The sequence below is a fragment of the Panthera leo genome, chromosome A1, assembly GCF_018350215.1.
Source record: "Panthera leo isolate Ple1 chromosome A1, P.leo_Ple1_pat1.1, whole genome shotgun sequence".
In the NCBI taxonomy this organism is placed as follows: domain Eukaryota; kingdom Metazoa; phylum Chordata; class Mammalia; order Carnivora; family Felidae; genus Panthera; species Panthera leo.
Window position 1 is genome coordinate 79112390 of NC_056679.1, and position 17313 is coordinate 79129702.

Consider the following 17313-nt stretch of genomic DNA (forward strand, 5'->3'; position numbering starts at 1 on the left):
ACTGAGCCACCCAGGAGCCCCCTCAGGTGTTTTTTTCCTTTAAAACATAAGGGGTTTCCTTTAACCCCCCCACCCCCAAAAGGAGATTCTGAGGACTCGATAACATTTAGAAACGTTTTAGAGAGTACAAAGTGCCTTACAAATGTCTGTGTAATCAAGTATGCAATTCTGCCAATAGGCAGGTGCTTTTATCTTGTTCATCATCTGCCGGTGCCCCTCCCCCCATCACATCTCAGTGCCTCAACCCACCTGCAGGGCTGCTCAGTCTACATGCTACTTTTGAGAAGGAAACTCAGGAGTGGCAGGCAGAAAAAGACACAATGGCAGAATTAGATGACTCCAGTCAAAAAGCTTTTAAATGCTCTATATATCGTTTCAAAGACTGTTCCACTTCATGCCTGTTAAATATGACAGGAAGTCTTTATAATGGCTGACTGGACTCTACAGGTCACTGTCCCTGGTCATGTCCCCCTCTTCACCTACGACTCTCCCTATGTCCCCTGTAATCAGTCACACTGATCCACTTCTTATTCTGGACCATACTAGCAAATCTTCTGCCCCAGGGCCTTTGCACGGCTATTCATTCCCTTTGCCAAATGGATTCTCCCCCTAAATATCTACAAGACCTGCTTCCTCATCACCTTCAAGTCAGCACCTTTTCCCTCTCTCCCTTCCCAGCTATATTTTCTGGAGCATTTATCACCACCTACAACACCTGCTGATCTGAACACATTTAAAAATTAAATGTATTTCCTAGGTTTCAAATATAAATCTGAAGTTACATTTGTATTTGAACTGAGTACCTTTTGTGTTTCTTTTTAGCTTGGAAATCAAACCTCTCTCTTTCTGGCCTACACTCTAATATTTTTCAAAGGAGCAAAACACTTGATAAGTATTTAACAACTGACAACTGGCATCTTTGTGATGAAAACATATTTAACAGTCTGATTAAATCTGAAAGTTGAAGGGAGACCTAACCTTTCTGCCTCGGTCTCTCCTGCCCACAGCCCATCTTTGCACTCTCCCAAGCAGCCATTAAGCGAAGTTCCTATTGGTGTGTGTTTGTTTTTTCCGGAAAGAACAGTTAAAAGGCGGGAAGATGTAAGAAGGACAGAAAACTTCCCAGGAAGCCGCTGGTAACCAGGGGAGGGGGCATCCCTGGCTAGGTCATGGGTATTTATAAAAGGACGGGATCTATGCTTTCAAAAGGGCTTCAGATCCTCCTGCACACCATTAAAGGTGTGTCGTAAGAAAATACAGCCCTAGTTGGAAATTGTTAGGACAGGGACTAAAATCTTCATGTTCACTTTTTACGGAGGGGCCCGCCGGCAGACAAGCAGCAGCAGTCAACATCTCAAATGTGAGCTTCCTACAGGCAGCTAAGAAAGCTCTGGGGTTGTTGAAGAAAGAATGATTCATGGCAAGAACTCGCTTCAGACAATTAAAGAGAGAGCATCTTGGGGCACCTGGGAGGCTCAGTCGCTTAAGTGTCCAACTTGATTTCAGCTCAGGGCATGATCTCACGGTTCAGGAGTTCGAGCCCCGCATCGGGCTCTGCGCTGGCAGCATGGAGCCTGCTTGGGATTCTCACTCTCCCTCTCTCTCTCTGCCCCTCCCCCACTCTCACTCTCTCCTTCTCAAAACAAATAAATAAACATTTTTAAAATAAGAGACAACATCTTTGTTAAGCAGGAGTGGATGGTGAGCCAAGAAGAATCAGATGGCACAGGAAAGGGAGGTCATAACCTCGTGTTGGGAAGTTTCTGGAAGACTACCCCAGAACGCAAAGACTGGGCACAAAGAGAAATCCCAGGACGGTTACAGGGCAGGCTAGAGAGCCGCATCGAGGAGCTGGGTGGATTTTGCATCCAGCAAAACCAAACCTATAGTTTCTGAGAAGTAAACTGATCCAGAAATGGTGCCTGATGGGACGTACCCCAAGAGTGTGGGGGGGGGAGGGACTCAACGCTGGAGCGGCTCCTTCAGAATCTTCCAGCAAGGCCACCCCACTGTGAAGGGTGGGCACAACACCCCCCCGCCCCCGCCCAGAGACAGCCTTTGTGAGGAGTTCAGATGGCTCCTGTGGCTGCTGGGGGGTTGGTACACACTGAACCTCTGTCAGACTGGCCGAACCGTCTTCAACTTTAGGAAATGGCTTAAGACCCGAAAAATTCTGAACATTCCAGCAACACAAGACAGACTCCAGAGTCGTGGAGATTGGGTGCGTATCACCCAGAGTTATTCTAGGAACTTAATTAAATCCTTCAAGCTGGAGAAGCTCGGGTATTTTACTGCTGTGGTTATTTCATTTGGAACAAAGACTGCTAATAAACCGGCCATACTGATAAGCGAAGCTACAAATAACGATAAGAAGTAAAATGGAATTAAGGTGAGTCAGTTCTACTGTATCTTTAAAATTCTGATACGACCCTCCATACCAAAACGTCATTACATTTGGAACCTGCATAAACTTTGAACGACAATGCTCATTTGGAAAAAAAATGTCAAAGTAGGTAAAACTCTGAAGAATGTTTTCAGATTCATTAATGTTTATAACGTTGTCAGGCTTTCATATCTAGTATTTCCACAACACGCGTTATTCAAGTTTTAACTTTTTTACTGACCCAGCTGAAGTTAGTTTTCTGATGCTGAGTGTAAATTAATACTCCCCTATAATCCTATAGGGGGAAGAAATATTGAATTCTCACTTTTGCAAGTAATAGCAAAATCATACCTAAAGGTTTGCAACTGAACTGTATGTGCATTAGAAGTTGACTTAGCAAACTAATCAAACGGGCTTTGGAAAAGTGTTGATCAAACTTACTTCATAAATCTAACTGGAAGAGAGTATGAGCAGCTAACGGATTTGTTTTCTGTTTCATTTGCATCGCAAACTGCTATTTTAGGTCACTTTTATTCCAGAAAACAACTTATGAAAGCCTTACTGTCGTATAAAAACAAAACAGAAGCATGCATTGCCACAAATCACCTGAGTAATTTATCTTTTAAAAAATGCATCCACGGGCGCCTGGGAGGCTCTGTTGGTTAAGCGTCCAACTTTGGCTCAGGTCATGATCTCAGGGTTCATGAGTTCGAGCCCCACGTTGGCCTCTGTGCTGACAGCTCAGAGCCTGGAGCCTGCTTCAGATTCTGTGTCTCCCTCTCTCTCTGCCCTTCCCCCACTCGTGCTCGCACACTCTCTCTCTATCTCTCTCTGTCTCTCTCTCAAAAATAATTAAACATTAAAAAAATACTAGTGAGAGGTGTCTGGGAGGCTCAGTCGGTTGAGCGTCTGACTTCGGCTCAGGTCATGATCTCATGGTTCGTGAGTTCGAGCCCCGCATCGGGCTCTGTGCTGGCAGCTCAGAGCCGGGAGCCTGTGTCTCCCTCTCTCTCTTTCTCTCTGCCCCTCCCCTGCTCACTCTCTCTCTCTCTCTCTCTCTCTCTCTCTCTCTCTCCCCCTCTCTCCCTCTCAAGTATAAATAAACATTTAAAAAATTTTTTTAATTAAAAAAAAAAGCATCCAGGCTGTAGTGTAAGAAACTGACCACCGGAATCTCCCTTTCTAGCAATTTCTGTCCTCTCAGGAGCACAGGAGCTCCAGAATGCTGTCGGTTTCCCCAAGCCCCGGTTCCTCCACGTATTTTCTTCGCACAAAATCAAAGTGCCGTGCGCCCGCTAATCCCTGCCTTGTTTAATCCCGTTTATTGCTCAGAGTTTCTAAAGCATGATTTGTAGAGTTTTCAGACTGAGTAAGAACATCCTGGCCTATTTCCAAAACCTCTCCCCCACGTCACAATCTCCCCCCACTCGTGCGCCTACCCTTCACCCTTCACCCGGGGCGCGTGGGCGTGGCCTCCACGGCAGGCCTGGGCCACTGACAACCGTCCCTGCTTTGGGTGGCTTCCCTCCACCGCACCGGGCAGGCTGCGCTGAGCAAGGGATCCAAACCCGGCCCCCGGAGAAAGACCGCTGGCTTCCTTCACCAGGACTCCCTACAAGCAACATTGGAACATCAGCATCTTGCTTCCCAGCTCTTCATTCAACCCGAAAGCGCTCCGCAGGGCCAGAAGCCGGACACCGGGCGCTCTGACCCCTGCTCCCCCTGAACCGCGCATAGAAGGAAGCAGCGTCTCCCGGTCTGGCCAACCCCGGGGCAGCAGGTGGCCCCGGATCCCGCGAGGCCGGGTGGAGTACGGATGCACACGCCGCTCACAGTGGCAGGCGCGTGGCCCCGGGGCTGCCATCTGCTAGGAAGGAAGTCGTCTCTCCGAGGATGCCGGAGAGACTGACGGCTCACGTCAACAAAACCCTGAGTCACCCGCTAGAGCACAAGCCCGCGGATCCCGATGACATTTTTTTAAAAAACACGCACAGCTTACAAATTTTTGTCTGTCTACGTCTTCCCTTTACGCCTTTGAAAGCTGGGTTACGGTCGCCTCGTGAGGAAGGCAGAAGAACCCTTTCTCCTCGTATAAAAATCCAGTTACATGGTTTTTTTTTGTTTTTTTTTTTTTTCTGAGAAAAACAAGATGGGCACTGGTGAAAGTATCCAGCCCCCGGAAGATTACCGACCACCTCGCAACACCCGATGGGCTAACGTGTCCGTCCTTAGGCAAATTCTACACCGGTTAGTTTTCAACCACACTCATCAAGTAGGTTCATCGCCCGTTTCTCAGAAAACCGCTAATGGACTCGTTCACGATGAGGAGTACATGATATTTCACTTCTAGAATAAATACATCACAAAGACATCTCAAGCAGTGACGGGATCCGCGGGGCCAGGCTGGACCAAACACAAAGAGCAACTTACATTTTCCCAGATAATAGAGGCTTTTCCATTTGAATCACCCCAAGAATTTTCTTCTTCTCTTTTCTTTCTTTCTTTTTTTTAACAAGCAAGCACATGATCTTGAATGTTTGCCAAACCTTCGCTCCTTCTACCTCACCAGTAAACACTGCCCACATGGCCGTGAGCCGCGGTGTTTCCCTAATTTCCACCACACTTCCTTATTTAGGTGCCTCAGCCTGTCTCTCTGTCTGCCTGTGGACCCGTTAGTCTGTGTATGAAGCAGTTTACTAAGACGTCCTAAAGTAAAAAAGACAGAATACCACTTCCATAGAGGCTGGGTTGTTCTGGAGGGAATGGGATGTATCTTGGGAGAAAGTTATTCATCAGCACACAAAGGACCACAGACACAGAGCATACTCTGTTCTTTCTTGATAATATTTACACACATTTCTACCAACCAATTAAATGGTGACCTTGGAGAAGACGTCTGACCTCCCTCGGCCTCTGTGCTCACAACCTTAAAGGAGTTACAGGATACTCATGGTTCCCAGCCCTTCTCCCTCACTCAAAGCGTCCTTGTATTTTCTTCTGATTGTGTCCACACTGCGTGGAAAGACTTTTAACATATTTGGTTGGAGGGCAGGGCGGGGCGGGATCTTATCAAGCATAATCCACAGTTGGCTTTGCTGAAATGAAATCAGCTAGAGGAACAGGAGTCTTGTGGGTGCAGACAACAAGGAAGGGAGACTGGAAACCCCCAGAACAGAAGAGCGGCCAACAACCAGCAACAACTCGAGAATCCACAGACACAATGACAGCCATCAAAGTCCTATCCAATTCTAAGTGCTTCTCACCGCCAGGTGTTAAAACTGGTTTAAAACAATTAGGGGGCTTTCCTTCCATGCCCTTCCTGCCTGACTGCCAGCATTGTACTCCAGATGGATAAATGCCCCGAGGAAAGAAGAGAGAAATTAAGTAACTATCACCCAAGTGAAATCAAAAACAAAATGTTACCTTGAAAGTTGCGGTGAGGCTAGTCTACATAAAACCCGAATGTAACGATTGCTGGGAGCTTCCAAAGCACAGCCGGGGGTGTAGGACTTGGAGACAACCTGACCTCATGTAAACAGCACTGGCTGGGGATCAGGTGCTCCCAGGCAGAACGCAAGACAATGCTGGTCCATCAGAACCCTTCCACGGTTCACCTTGTGGCTCAGGGAACCTTTGGGTGAGTCCCCCGGCCTCTCGAAGCTGCACATTCCGCATTCCCAAGAAGTGGCCCAGCCCACGTCACCGGGTTATGAAATACCATGTGGTAATATGGGTAAGAAAATGTCTCCACGCTATGAAGCGAAGAAAAACACTTTCTGGATTTTACACAATTCTTTTGACCTAAAAGGGGATGGGGCACGCATTAATCTTTCGGTATTGATCACGACAACGGATACATTTTCAATTTAGCATCTCCAACCCCAGCTGCCTTCTTTCAAATTCATTCATTGTCCATCAGTTTTGGTATTGTTACAGGTAATTTGGAGCCAAAAGATGATCTGATTTAAGTAACTCCTTTTAAATCTGCATAGAGGGAGCTCGGTATCACGTTCGTAAGTATTAAAGATTATGCGTTAATACCATATAAAAGCATAAATCATTCTCAGCTGAACATGGAACCTAAGGTAACAATTAAAATCACATAATATAACGGAATCTGCCATAATCCCCATTTTTAGCCATTGAAAACACTGAAATTTAATACTAGACTCTAACAATCCACTCAAGCGTTTATACCACTACCATATGGATGGATCAAAGCAGCAGTAAGATTATAATTATACTTCAGGTTATAAAGTTTTAACACGATTAGAGTACACGTCACTCTTCAGTAGTTGAATCTCAATTAAAAAAAATTCACGCCAAGCCTCTTGGAACATGACTACATGAGAAATGGACCCCCCCCCCCCCCCAATATTTACTTCTGGAAAATTTGATACTCCTTACAATCAATACTAAGAAACCCGCGAGTATTTACAAAGTGCTACACATGTGGTCATTTATCTTGAAAGTATATGATGTACCACAGTATCTGACCAGATATTACAAATTTCAGTAAAAACACAATAAGGAAGGAATGTTTTTTAAATCTTGTCTGTGGGCACGAATATCACGTGTGGCACAAGAAAACAGGGCCACATCTGAAGGCACACTTACCCCGTCAAGTTTCACAATGTCCCTGCGCACGTAAAAGCAACCTCGTGCCAATTTTATAATTTTCTAGTCCAAGAAATCGGAACCGCTGACCAGACTGTATTTTATCTCTGGTAAACACGCAGCCTTGAAATTTTAGCCCAATTCCATCTCAGCGTCCGCATGCGATGAATTCAATCAAGCAGCAAAAGCACCACGCACAGAAGGGTCCTGTGTCATCCACACTCACGAAGCAAGATGCCAGCATACAACATGCAGTTCAGCTGCCTCTCCTCAAACTTCCCTCTGAGCCTCTCGTTTCAGTGCAGTCAACACACACGTCTCTGGGGCTCTCTAGAAAGAACTCGAATCGTCACTAGCAATTACCGACCGAAGCATTTCCCTTCAACGGTTGTCAGAAGAGAACCCACCACTGAACCCGGTCTCCACCGATCTACCGTGAACAATTACTAACAAAACAAAACAAAACAAAACCAAGAACACTGCAATCTTGAAGGACGCATTCGGGTGAATAAAACAAACACGCCGTCTCCCCCTTTAGATTTGGCTGGTGCTGTTTTCACGAAACCCACCACCTGATCAATAAACATGCTTGTTTGTAACCGATCACTTTGGAGGTTCAGAACACTTTGTTTTCATTTGCTCATTAAAATGCCAACGTGACAACGCCTTGCTCAGTTTGTCCAGAAATATGCATTCTATTCATGTCTGCAGGAGAGAAAATCTACAGAGAATTCCCCTATTATTCGTGGACTTGCTCAAGACCTGGCTTCGGGGCCCGTGTTATTTCCCTCTGAGTTTTTCCCCCACTCTACTTGGCAGGGCAGATAAAAGAGTAAAGTTACATTTTCCCTTAAGTTTCTGAGGTGAGACAGGACTACTGGATTCTGCGCTAGCCCCAAAACCAAAACAACAACAACAACAAAACCCTCTCCACTTGCCAAATCTGATACCCTAGTTATAACTAGCTCCTGGAACTACCCTTCTACAGAAAACACATTAGTGGGAATTCTAACAGAAAGCCCACTTTGCCCATGCTGTGACTAAAACTGCTGAAGTTCTCCTCTTCAGAAAAAGAGACACAGATTCACTTGATACAGAGAACTCTAAAGAAAACAGCACGTTAGTTCTCTATTAAAATTCCTCTTCAGGAGGCACGGGCCCGGAGAAGAGGAAACGAATCAAACACTGGAGGTGTTCCTACGGTGTCTGACGACCAAACGAATCCAAAGCACACAGCAGTGGCCACCCTAACTGAATCAACCGGAAAACTGAAGCCCCAGGCCCAGCACTGGATTCAGCAGCTGCAAGTTGACGGGTTCTGTGTTTCTTTTGATACATCCCGCGCGAAGAGCCCACACTATCAATTAAAACACTGTAGGTTCATTCTAGTTCTCGATTTTCATGGTGACAATATGTCTTGGTATGTAAACAAGTCAGAGAAAGAAGGTAATCAAAAGTACGGTCTTCATGGAGTTTCAGCAGGAGGATGCTATTTTCCTCAGTTGTTATTCTGCGATGTAATTTAAAACGCCACTCCATTGCAATTGATAATTATCTGCGAACAAAATCTCAAGTTAAATAAAGAGGGCGAAAACGTGGTTCTTGGAGACTGGAGTGGAACCGGCAGTCAAGCAGAAAAGGCATGCAATTCTTAAAAAGGTATTTGCTCCATTTCCAGAGGACTAGGAGTTGTTGTTTGTTGTTGTTTTTTTAAGAACACTCATTGACAAAAGTGAGTTTCCTATAAATACTCATGGTTTCAAGGTAGTACCAACAACATCATTGGATTTACCAGCACGATCCTTTGGAAGAGCATTTTAACTGTTCCTGATTTTTATGATCTCCTGGACCTCCTAGGGGCCAAGGACACAGGAGGGAGAGGGCTATAATTGCCCCATTTTACAGACAGAGAAAGTGAGAACCAGGGATTAAATGGTTTCCCTCTGTCACACAATGACTCATTAAGATCAGCAACCAGAAACCTGGTTTCCTGATTCCTGGTTTAATGTTCCACATACTATGCTTCCTTCTACGAAGTACTATTTTCGTAAAGGTTTCTCTTTCAATAAAGGAAATAGAACAAGTCATGTGACTTTCATTCACGAAAGCCTGTGTGTTTTCATAAGCACCTTGGCTGTCTGTTCCTGGGAACAGGGCAGGAGCGGTGCTCCTTATTATCTTATTTCGACAAGAGCTGGCCGACCGAAGCAGGGAAAGCACGCCCGACAGAAAAATAAAGGGCATGTGGTCAAGCAATCTCACTGGAGTGCTAAAAATATTCAAGTTCTTTGTTTTAAGACTTCAACAGGCAATCTTTTTAAACATAAATTGGGACTGTACTATACCTTTGGAAACCTTCCTCTTACCCCCAACTTCTCTGACCCTAGAACATGAATATATGGTCCTTATATCAAACAAAATTTAAACGGCAGATGCTTTCAGTGGTCATTCTTGTCTAATCTGCCTTACTCGTACATAAAAACCAATTTTAGAATAAAAATCCCACTAAAGAGGAACACTAAGACAGCACCTTTCGTAATACACACCAATCTATCATCATAGCACAAAAATGTATAAAATGAATTTTTACATGCTGTTTTAAAGCACAGATTCAGTATTACATTTCCAGGTCCCAAACAACAACACTCTGACAGATTGGTTAGACTTTCCTGCACATACACACACAAAACACGCAGTAAGTACCCTCCCTTGCTCCCTAGTGAGACGCAGAATTTAGAGTTCAGTTTTTACTTGCTCTGGATCAATACACAACGATTGTATTATACATGCTATTATTATGTGTTAATGCAGAACATGCACACATGCACACACACACACACCCCGAGGGTGCATTAACTGTGTCTTTGGTTCTAGCACTATAATCCCCCCATCCCGGATTCTATGGTAAACAACTACCAAAGGCTGGCTGCAGGAACCTTACGTCTTTGTTACCACTCATGCAAATGCCAACCCCTATGCAAATGACCCCAGACTATTCTGCTCTGGCATAATTAACGACGTGTCTCCGTGTGGAGCTCCAGGAACTCGGCAGGGACACACACACCACTTCCCAGAGCCCGGCCAGCTCATGCGATGACCCGGGAGCTCTTTTCCCACTTCATCTTCAAAGAAATGCTTTCCAAGTCCTCCTGCTATAAATCATTCTCCCAAAGGACGCTTATCTCCCATGAACTTCGTATTTATGAGCACCACGCACAAAATTTCTACAGCCACACGTGAGTTAAATAACAGTGGACGTTCACCTGGAGTTTCTAAACGTTTCCCTCCTGGCTCTGCAGACCACAGTTCAGGTTCCACGTGAATTAAGCCCACATCCTTGTCTTTCCTAGCCTCCTGTTCTCTGTGTCAAAGGAGCTTACTAGAAATCCATTTATCATGGGGTGCTCCTCACAGACCGGTTTTGGCACAATGGGTCAACTGCAGCTCTCGATTTTGCTTAAAAATAGTCCTTTTCCTTCTTAAAAGGGTGTTGACCACAGTGCTCACAGAGACTCTGGAAAACCAGCAACCAAATAGGATCTCATCTTTGCTCAGCCACTCCGGGGCATCTGAACTGCGGTTCTGGCTTCAGTCCTGAATCCTATAGGTTGAAAGGAATTTTATACTGGTGGGAACACAGAAGAAGCTAAAATCAGGTCTCTGGCTCGACTTATCTCCCGCAGTTTAAAATGTTCCCGAGTCTGGAAAGGGCATTATATCATACATGAATCACGTTTCTGAATGTATCTCCTTTATCAGAAAGGCCTTGAATCCTTTTCAGCTTGCAGACACAAACCCCCTGCTCACTCCTGCTTCTGCAGAAGCCCGCTCCGGGGCCCTCCAACTCCAGGCCGGGTTTTGGCCGCCTACTTCACCCAAAGCAGTAAAAGGTGTTAGGTTCTCAGGCTGCTTCTCTGATGAGAATCAGATTTCAGCAAAGTGTGCTTTCGTGTTCACTAAGGCATAGACCCATTTGGGCACACGACAATAACTTTTGTGTGTTTGTCTCTTTTTTCCACTCAATTCCGGTCACGCTGGTGTGTTTCTATGGTCTGGGTCCTAGACTTCACTCGTCCTCCAACTTCAGGGCACAGTAGCAATTTTTCAGAAGTACCTGGACCGCCTAACTGAACTGCGAACAAAGTGACCTTTAGTTGAGAGTCGTCGTCGTCGACGGGGCACAGTCTGACCAGTTCCAACTGATTTAATTCCACGCTCAAGCACCATATTCCTGACAATTCTCTAGGACTCTTTCCACCTTTCATTCTATGGTTTTAACAAAAAAGTAAAGAGCTCTTCCTTTTATATTAGAACAGGCTATTTACTCCGTAGTCATGCTGTTAAATCCCACGGACTACAGGTCCCAGGCATGTTACAAGCCTTATGGTGGACTTAGCGTTCAGCCGGTCTGTGTACTTTACCGACAAAAGGATGTACGGGTTCCCAAGCCACCTCGACCATCACCCTGGACCCGCTGCAGACTGCTGACCTTAGGCCAGCATCTACCAAACACCACTCTCACGGCTTTCGGTTCCCGGGTTCCCACACAGCTTCCACCTTCCTAGCAGCAACCTCCCCGCCCCGCAGAAAGATCCATAACTAGAAACTTGTGAATTGAACATTCACCCCCTCTGCCCCCAGCCCAGCCTACACCACCAGCGGCAGAGCAAACACACCGCTCTCTCCTCATGGATATTTAATGGACTGTGAACAACACCACGGGACACCAGGCTATCGGACTTGAAAACACCAGTGCTGTTGTCTCCCGCCTGTTTTCTCTAAAGCACTGATGCTGAAGCCCGACTGCACGGTAACATCCCCTGGGCAAACTCTGAGAACTGGTGCCTGGGCTCTGCCCACTGGGTGCTTTGCTTGAGTGTGCCCTGGGTGAGGCCCATTCCTTGAACCTCCTCAGGTGAGTCGAACACGGGACAGAGTTCTCAGAGGACTCCCCCCCCCCCCCCCACACACAGCATCCCCCCAACAGCATCCGCATAGCCTGGGAATTTCTTAAAAATGCACATTCTAAGCCACACCCTAGACCTGCTGCATCAGAATCTCTGGGGCTTGACACGGCCCAGCCCTCCAGGTTTCTGGCAAACACTGACCAGGTGACTCCCGGGCAGGCTCAAGTTTGAGAACCACTGCTTTGGTGTGGTATTTAAACACTGTCACCGCTGCAGACCCTCAGGAGAAAGAGTCTCCCTTAAGGAAAAGCCCTGCAGTTTACTTGTAAAACTGAAACAGTTAACTAACTGTTCCCTGTTGCAGCCACCAAAATGGATGCTCATTTTCCAAATGACTTTCAGACTTGTTTTTGTAAACTCTGAGGCTCAGCAGAAATCAGGGGGGACCTGGTTTCAGGAAAACAAAGAGAAAGGTGAGGGAGCAGTCAGGACTCCAGGTCAAGAACCGCCAGCGGGCACTCTGGGGGGGGGGGGGCCTAAACCGGGGGGGGGGGGGGGGGGGGGGGGGGGCGGGACTGGCCCTGCCCTGTGAAGGAGGAGAAGAGAGGCGATGGGAAAAGAACAAGGGGGCGGGGCCCAAACAACGAATCCCAGCCTCCTGGGTGCGAAGCTGCACATTCAACTCAAAGACCACTGGGCCGCTACGGCTGTTTGGCAAAGAAGGAACCCGGGGGAGCCAAGAGGAAAGCAAAACAAGGCGGCTTGTCCAGTATTTTGGTGCTTGTGTCCAGGTACCAAAGGAGTGGATGGTGGTGAAGCCAGAGCGGCCCTCTCCCCGGCCATCCCACCCTGCCTCCCGCCGACCGCAAGATTCCAAGGGCCTCACCTTTCACAATGGTGGCCTCCTTCAGGTGATGCGACAAAAAGTCAATGCTGGCATAGGTGTTGGCGGAGGGCAGGGCGCCAGGGCCGGGCCCCCCGCACACCCCACCGGTGCTGCTGCCCCCCACCGCGCTGAGGAGACCCCCCAGGCTCCGGGTCCGGCCCCAGGCGCTCTTGTCTCCCGGCTGCGGGTGCGGAAGCTGCTGCGGGCTGGGTGACAGCCCAGGTTCGTCCCTCACGTCGATGGCGATGTAGTTGAGGCCATTCTGGAAGCCGGCAGAGGTCTCCCTGCGCATCGGAGAGCCGCTGCCCCCGGGGCACCCGACCAAGCCCCCTGGCTGACTCGGTAGCCACGGCCGCGCCTGCTGGGGGGGCGGTGGCTGCAGCTGGCGGGGGGACGTGGGGCGCTCGTCGCCCCCAGCCAGGCCGCCGCCGCCGGCCCCTTCGCTGCTTTTCCTGAGAGAGACGTTTTCCACGGAAGCCGAGTTGTGGCGCTTCGGGTTGTGGGCGAAGGACGGGGACACGGGGGTCACAGTGGTGGTCGAGGAGAAGGTCTCGGAGCTGTGGCGGCGGCGGCCCCCCTGCGGGTCTGCGCGGATGACCTTGGCCCCCCGGTGCGGGTCCGGGGGCTGGCTGGCCTGCAGGAAGGCCTCCACTCCCGACACTTGATCCCTGAGACTCAGCCTCTTGACGCCGGACGTGGGGCTGGTCACGCGGGCACCTTCCGGCTTCGGGGGGGCGGCGATGGGTTGCGGCGGGGTGGCAGCCACGCCGAAGGCCATCTCGGTGTAGTCACCATTGTCCCCAGTCTCCGAGGACGACGAGGAGGCAGCACTGGGGCCCTGGGCGGCGGGGGCGGGGGGCAGGCGGTACAGCTCGCCTGGAGGGGGCGGAGGCAGCGGCTGCTGCTGCAGGGCGGAGGCGGGCGCCGCAGGGCGCGGGGGCAGCGGCGGATAGGGGGAGGAGGCCTCGGGGGACAGGAGGGCGTCCAGCGAGCCCACGGAGTCCCCGCCCTGGGGGCCCGGCTTGGGTGACTTGGGCGAGCTGAAGTCGAGGTTCATGTAGTCGGACAGCGGGGAGCGCTGTCGGCTGTCGCCGCTCGTGCCCGGGGTGCCCGAGCCCAGGGAGGAGGCCGGGCTGCTGGCGGACAGCAGCGAGGACGACGACGCGGCCGAGGCCAGCAGCGGGGGTGCGGGAGGCGACAGGCGAGCTCCCGCGTCGCCGAAGTCAATGTTGATGTACTCACCGGGGCTCTTGGGCTCGGGTGGCAGCGGGTACTCGTGCATGCTGGGCAGGGTCTGAAGCCCCTCCAGGGACAGGCGCGTGGGCCGCACGGCCCGGCAGCGCTGGTTCAGGAAGCCCTCTGGGCGGCCGCCAACGCTGCCACTTGGCCTGCCAGGTGAAGGCACTGCTGGGTGAGGAGGCTGGGCGTGGCCGCCACCGCCGCAGCCGCTGGACGGCGCGGTCCCTGGGCTGGCCGGCGGCTCCAGCCTCTCCTCTTCCAGGATGCGCCCCACCGGAGAGCTCATGAGCACATACTGGTCGTTGTTGTCCCCGTTGCAGGTGTAGGGAGCCTTGTAGGAGCGGGGCAGGGAGCTGTGGCAATAGCCGGGCACTCCCCTGAGCGTCTCCCCGCTGCCATGCAAGGCGGCGGAGAAGAAGTCGGGAGGGGTCCCGGAGGCGCCTGCGTCGCTGGGGGACATGTTGAGGTAGTCCCCGTTGGGCAGCAGCTTGCTGTCTGCGTTCTCCATGGACAGCTTGGAGCCACACCACATACGCATGTACCCGCTGTCCTCGGGGGAGCTCTCCGCCGGGGAGCTCGCCTTATAGCTGCCCCCGCTGGCCGGGAAGGCCCTGCCGGCCGCGGGCATGGACACCGGCGCTCCCGCGGGGGGCAAGGCCGCAGCGGCAGCCCGAGGCTGCAGGATCTGCTTTGGGGCGGACACGCTGGTGGGGCTCATGGGCATGTAGTCGTCACTCCTACAGCTGCCACTGCCACCCCCCGTGAGGGCCGCGCCGGGGGTCATGGGCATGTAGCCGTCGTCCGTGCCCAGGTTACTGCTGGAGCTCCTGTGGGAGCCGATCTCGACGTCCCCGTAGTCCTCGGGGTAGGGGTGGTAGGCCGCTTTGGGAGACGAGGCGGGGCAGGACGGGCAGAGGCGGCCGGAGCTGCCAGAGAAGGAGACCCGCATCAGGGTGTATTCGTCCAGGGACGCAGAGGAGGGCTGGGGCACGGGACGCTGCCGGGCAGGTGTGGTCAGGGAGTACGTCCGCTTCCTCAGGCCTCTGTCCACGTCCTGGGCTCCGTCCCCGGAGACTCTGCGGTAGGGGCGGCCACAGTGGCTCAGGGGCCGGTCCATGGTCATGTACCCGTACAGCTCGCCCCCGCTGCCGTCCCGGGCCGGGGGCGTCTCGGCAATGGACTCGGGCGTGTTGCTCCGGTGGCTGCAGAAGGCTCTCAGGTCCCCAGGGCTGGAGCCGTACTCGTCCAGAGACATGAAGCCGGGGTCGCTGGGGGACCCCGAGGCCGAGGCGCTGCCGCTGGAGGGCCGCTGGCTCGCGGGCTGGTGCAGGGGGTGCTGCAGGTGCGGGTGCGGGCCCGGAGGCGGCGGGTAGGAGCCGGAGCCGTGCCCGCTGCTGGACGACAAGCTGCTAGGGCTGGTAGCTGCTGGGGGCGAGTGCGCCACGGGCATGGACATGGAGCGGCTGTGTTGCAGGGCGCCCCCTGCCGGCGCCAGCGCCACCTTGCCCGCGCGGCCGCCGCAGCCGCCGCCGCCGCCGCCGCCGCCGCTCAGGGTGTGTGAGCGGCTCAGGGGCGTTCGCACCGGTCCGGGGCTCAGGGGACTCCCGGCCACCGACACGGGCCTGCCGCCCGCCGCCCCGGCCCCCGCCGCCGCCGCGCCGCCGTCGCCCTCGCTGGCCGTGCGCACCCGGCACGAGCTGCACTTGGCTGCCGGCGGGGTGGCGGCCAGGCTGTCGGTGCGCGAGCGGCGCACCAGGCCCGTCTGGCTGGGGGGCAGGTTGACCAGGTGGTGGTGGCGGCGCGCGCCGGGGACGCTGATGGGGTGTGTGGAGGACGAGCCCGACGACTGGCTCTTGCTGCGCGGCCGGAACTCGAAGAGCTCCTTGAGCGCCTTCATGGCCTCCAGGATGGTCTCGTGGATGTTCTGAGCCACCACCGAGTCGTCGGCCTGCATCCACAGCTCACCTGGGCCCGTGACGGCCGACCGGCCCACCTCGATGAAGAAGAAGCTGTCCGAGTGGCCGCAGCGGCGAATGTTCATGAGCTGCAGCGTCACCGACGGCTGCTCACAGTTAAGTTTCACAAAGCCGATGGTGCGCGCCGACAGGCACAAGCGGTACACGCCCGTCAGGTTCCTGCTCTGGCCCAGGCCCTTGGGCTTCAGGTTCACCTGCCACACCTCGCGGTAGGCGGCCGAGGCGGGCGCCACCAGCCCGTAGCTGTCATCGGCCGCGGCGGCGCCGGCCGAGCCGCCCAGGGCGCCGGGCAGGGAGGCGCTGCAGGACGCGGCGGTGGCGGCGGCGGGGGGCGCGTCGCCGGCGCCCGCGCGGCCCTCGCTGACCAGGTCGGTGAGCGCGCGGTACCAGCCCTCCTGCTCCTGCTCGTTCTCGGCCGCCACGGCGAAGTACTCGTCCTTGGTGTAGAGCGCGATCAGGTACTTGTGCTTGGCGTCGGCGCGCTTGTTGATATTCAGGCAGCAGTCGAGCGCGATGACCCGCTTCGGGGCGCCCGCCTTGCTCCGCCACTTCTTCTCGCTCTCGTAGTACTCGAGCCGCGGCGGCTGCGGCGCCGGCCCCCCGCCCGCCGCCGCCGCCTCGTCGCCGGGCCCGCGCAGCACGAAGAAGCGCTTGTGGCCGTGCTTCTGCTTGCGCAGGTAGCCGCACTTGCGCACGCTGTGGTTGTTGTTGTTGTTGTTGTTGTTGAGGTTGGCGCCGTCGCCACCCGCCGGCCCGGGGGGCCCGTGCAGCGGCGGGCTCGCCATCGCCGGCGTCTCAGGCCGCGCCGCCCGGCCCGCCGTGGAGGAGCCGCGGGACAGCGGAGGGGGCGCGGGCGGGGGCGGCTCCCTCCCCGCCCCCCCACCCTACCCCCTGCTCGCCCGCCCGAGCCCGCGTCCCTCGGGCCCAGGAGGTGGGGAAGGTCGGGGGAGGCCCGCGGGGGCCGGCACCGCGCGGTGGCGCAGCGCCCTCCGCGCTCCCGGGCCCCAGAGGATGCCCGGCGCGGGCGGTGGCCGCCCCCTGGCCCGGCTCCCCGCGGCCGCTTGCCTCCCGGGCTCTCGGGCGGCGCCTGGGGACTCGCTGGCTGGGCTGGGAGTCGGGGTCCCCGAGCCGCGGGGCCGAGCTTAAGGCGCGCGCGGCCGCACCGGTCCCGCCGCCGCGCCGCGCTCCGGGGTGCCGGGGTGCGCCCGGGCACTCGGGGTCCGCGCCGCCACCCGGGCTGCTGCTGCTGCTGCTGCTGCCGCCGCCGCCGCTGCCAACGGCGACCCGGGATCGTCGCGGTCCCCG

The 17313-nt window shown here is 53.6% G+C and overlaps 1 protein-coding gene across 1 annotated transcript in view; it reads right to left on the minus strand.

The window, feature by feature from the left end:
* The window catches only part of IRS2 (insulin receptor substrate 2), a 28997-nt gene extending 12110 nt beyond the window's left edge, over positions 1 to 16887 (minus strand). The window contains exon 1 of the mRNA XM_042930194.1: positions 12794 to 16887. Coding sequence (XP_042786128.1) covers positions 12794 to 16793 — 4000 coding nt within the window. The 5' untranslated portion in view covers positions 16794 to 16887. The remainder of the gene's footprint in view (positions 1 to 12793) is intronic.
* Between the last annotated feature and the right edge of the window lie 426 nt (positions 16888 to 17313).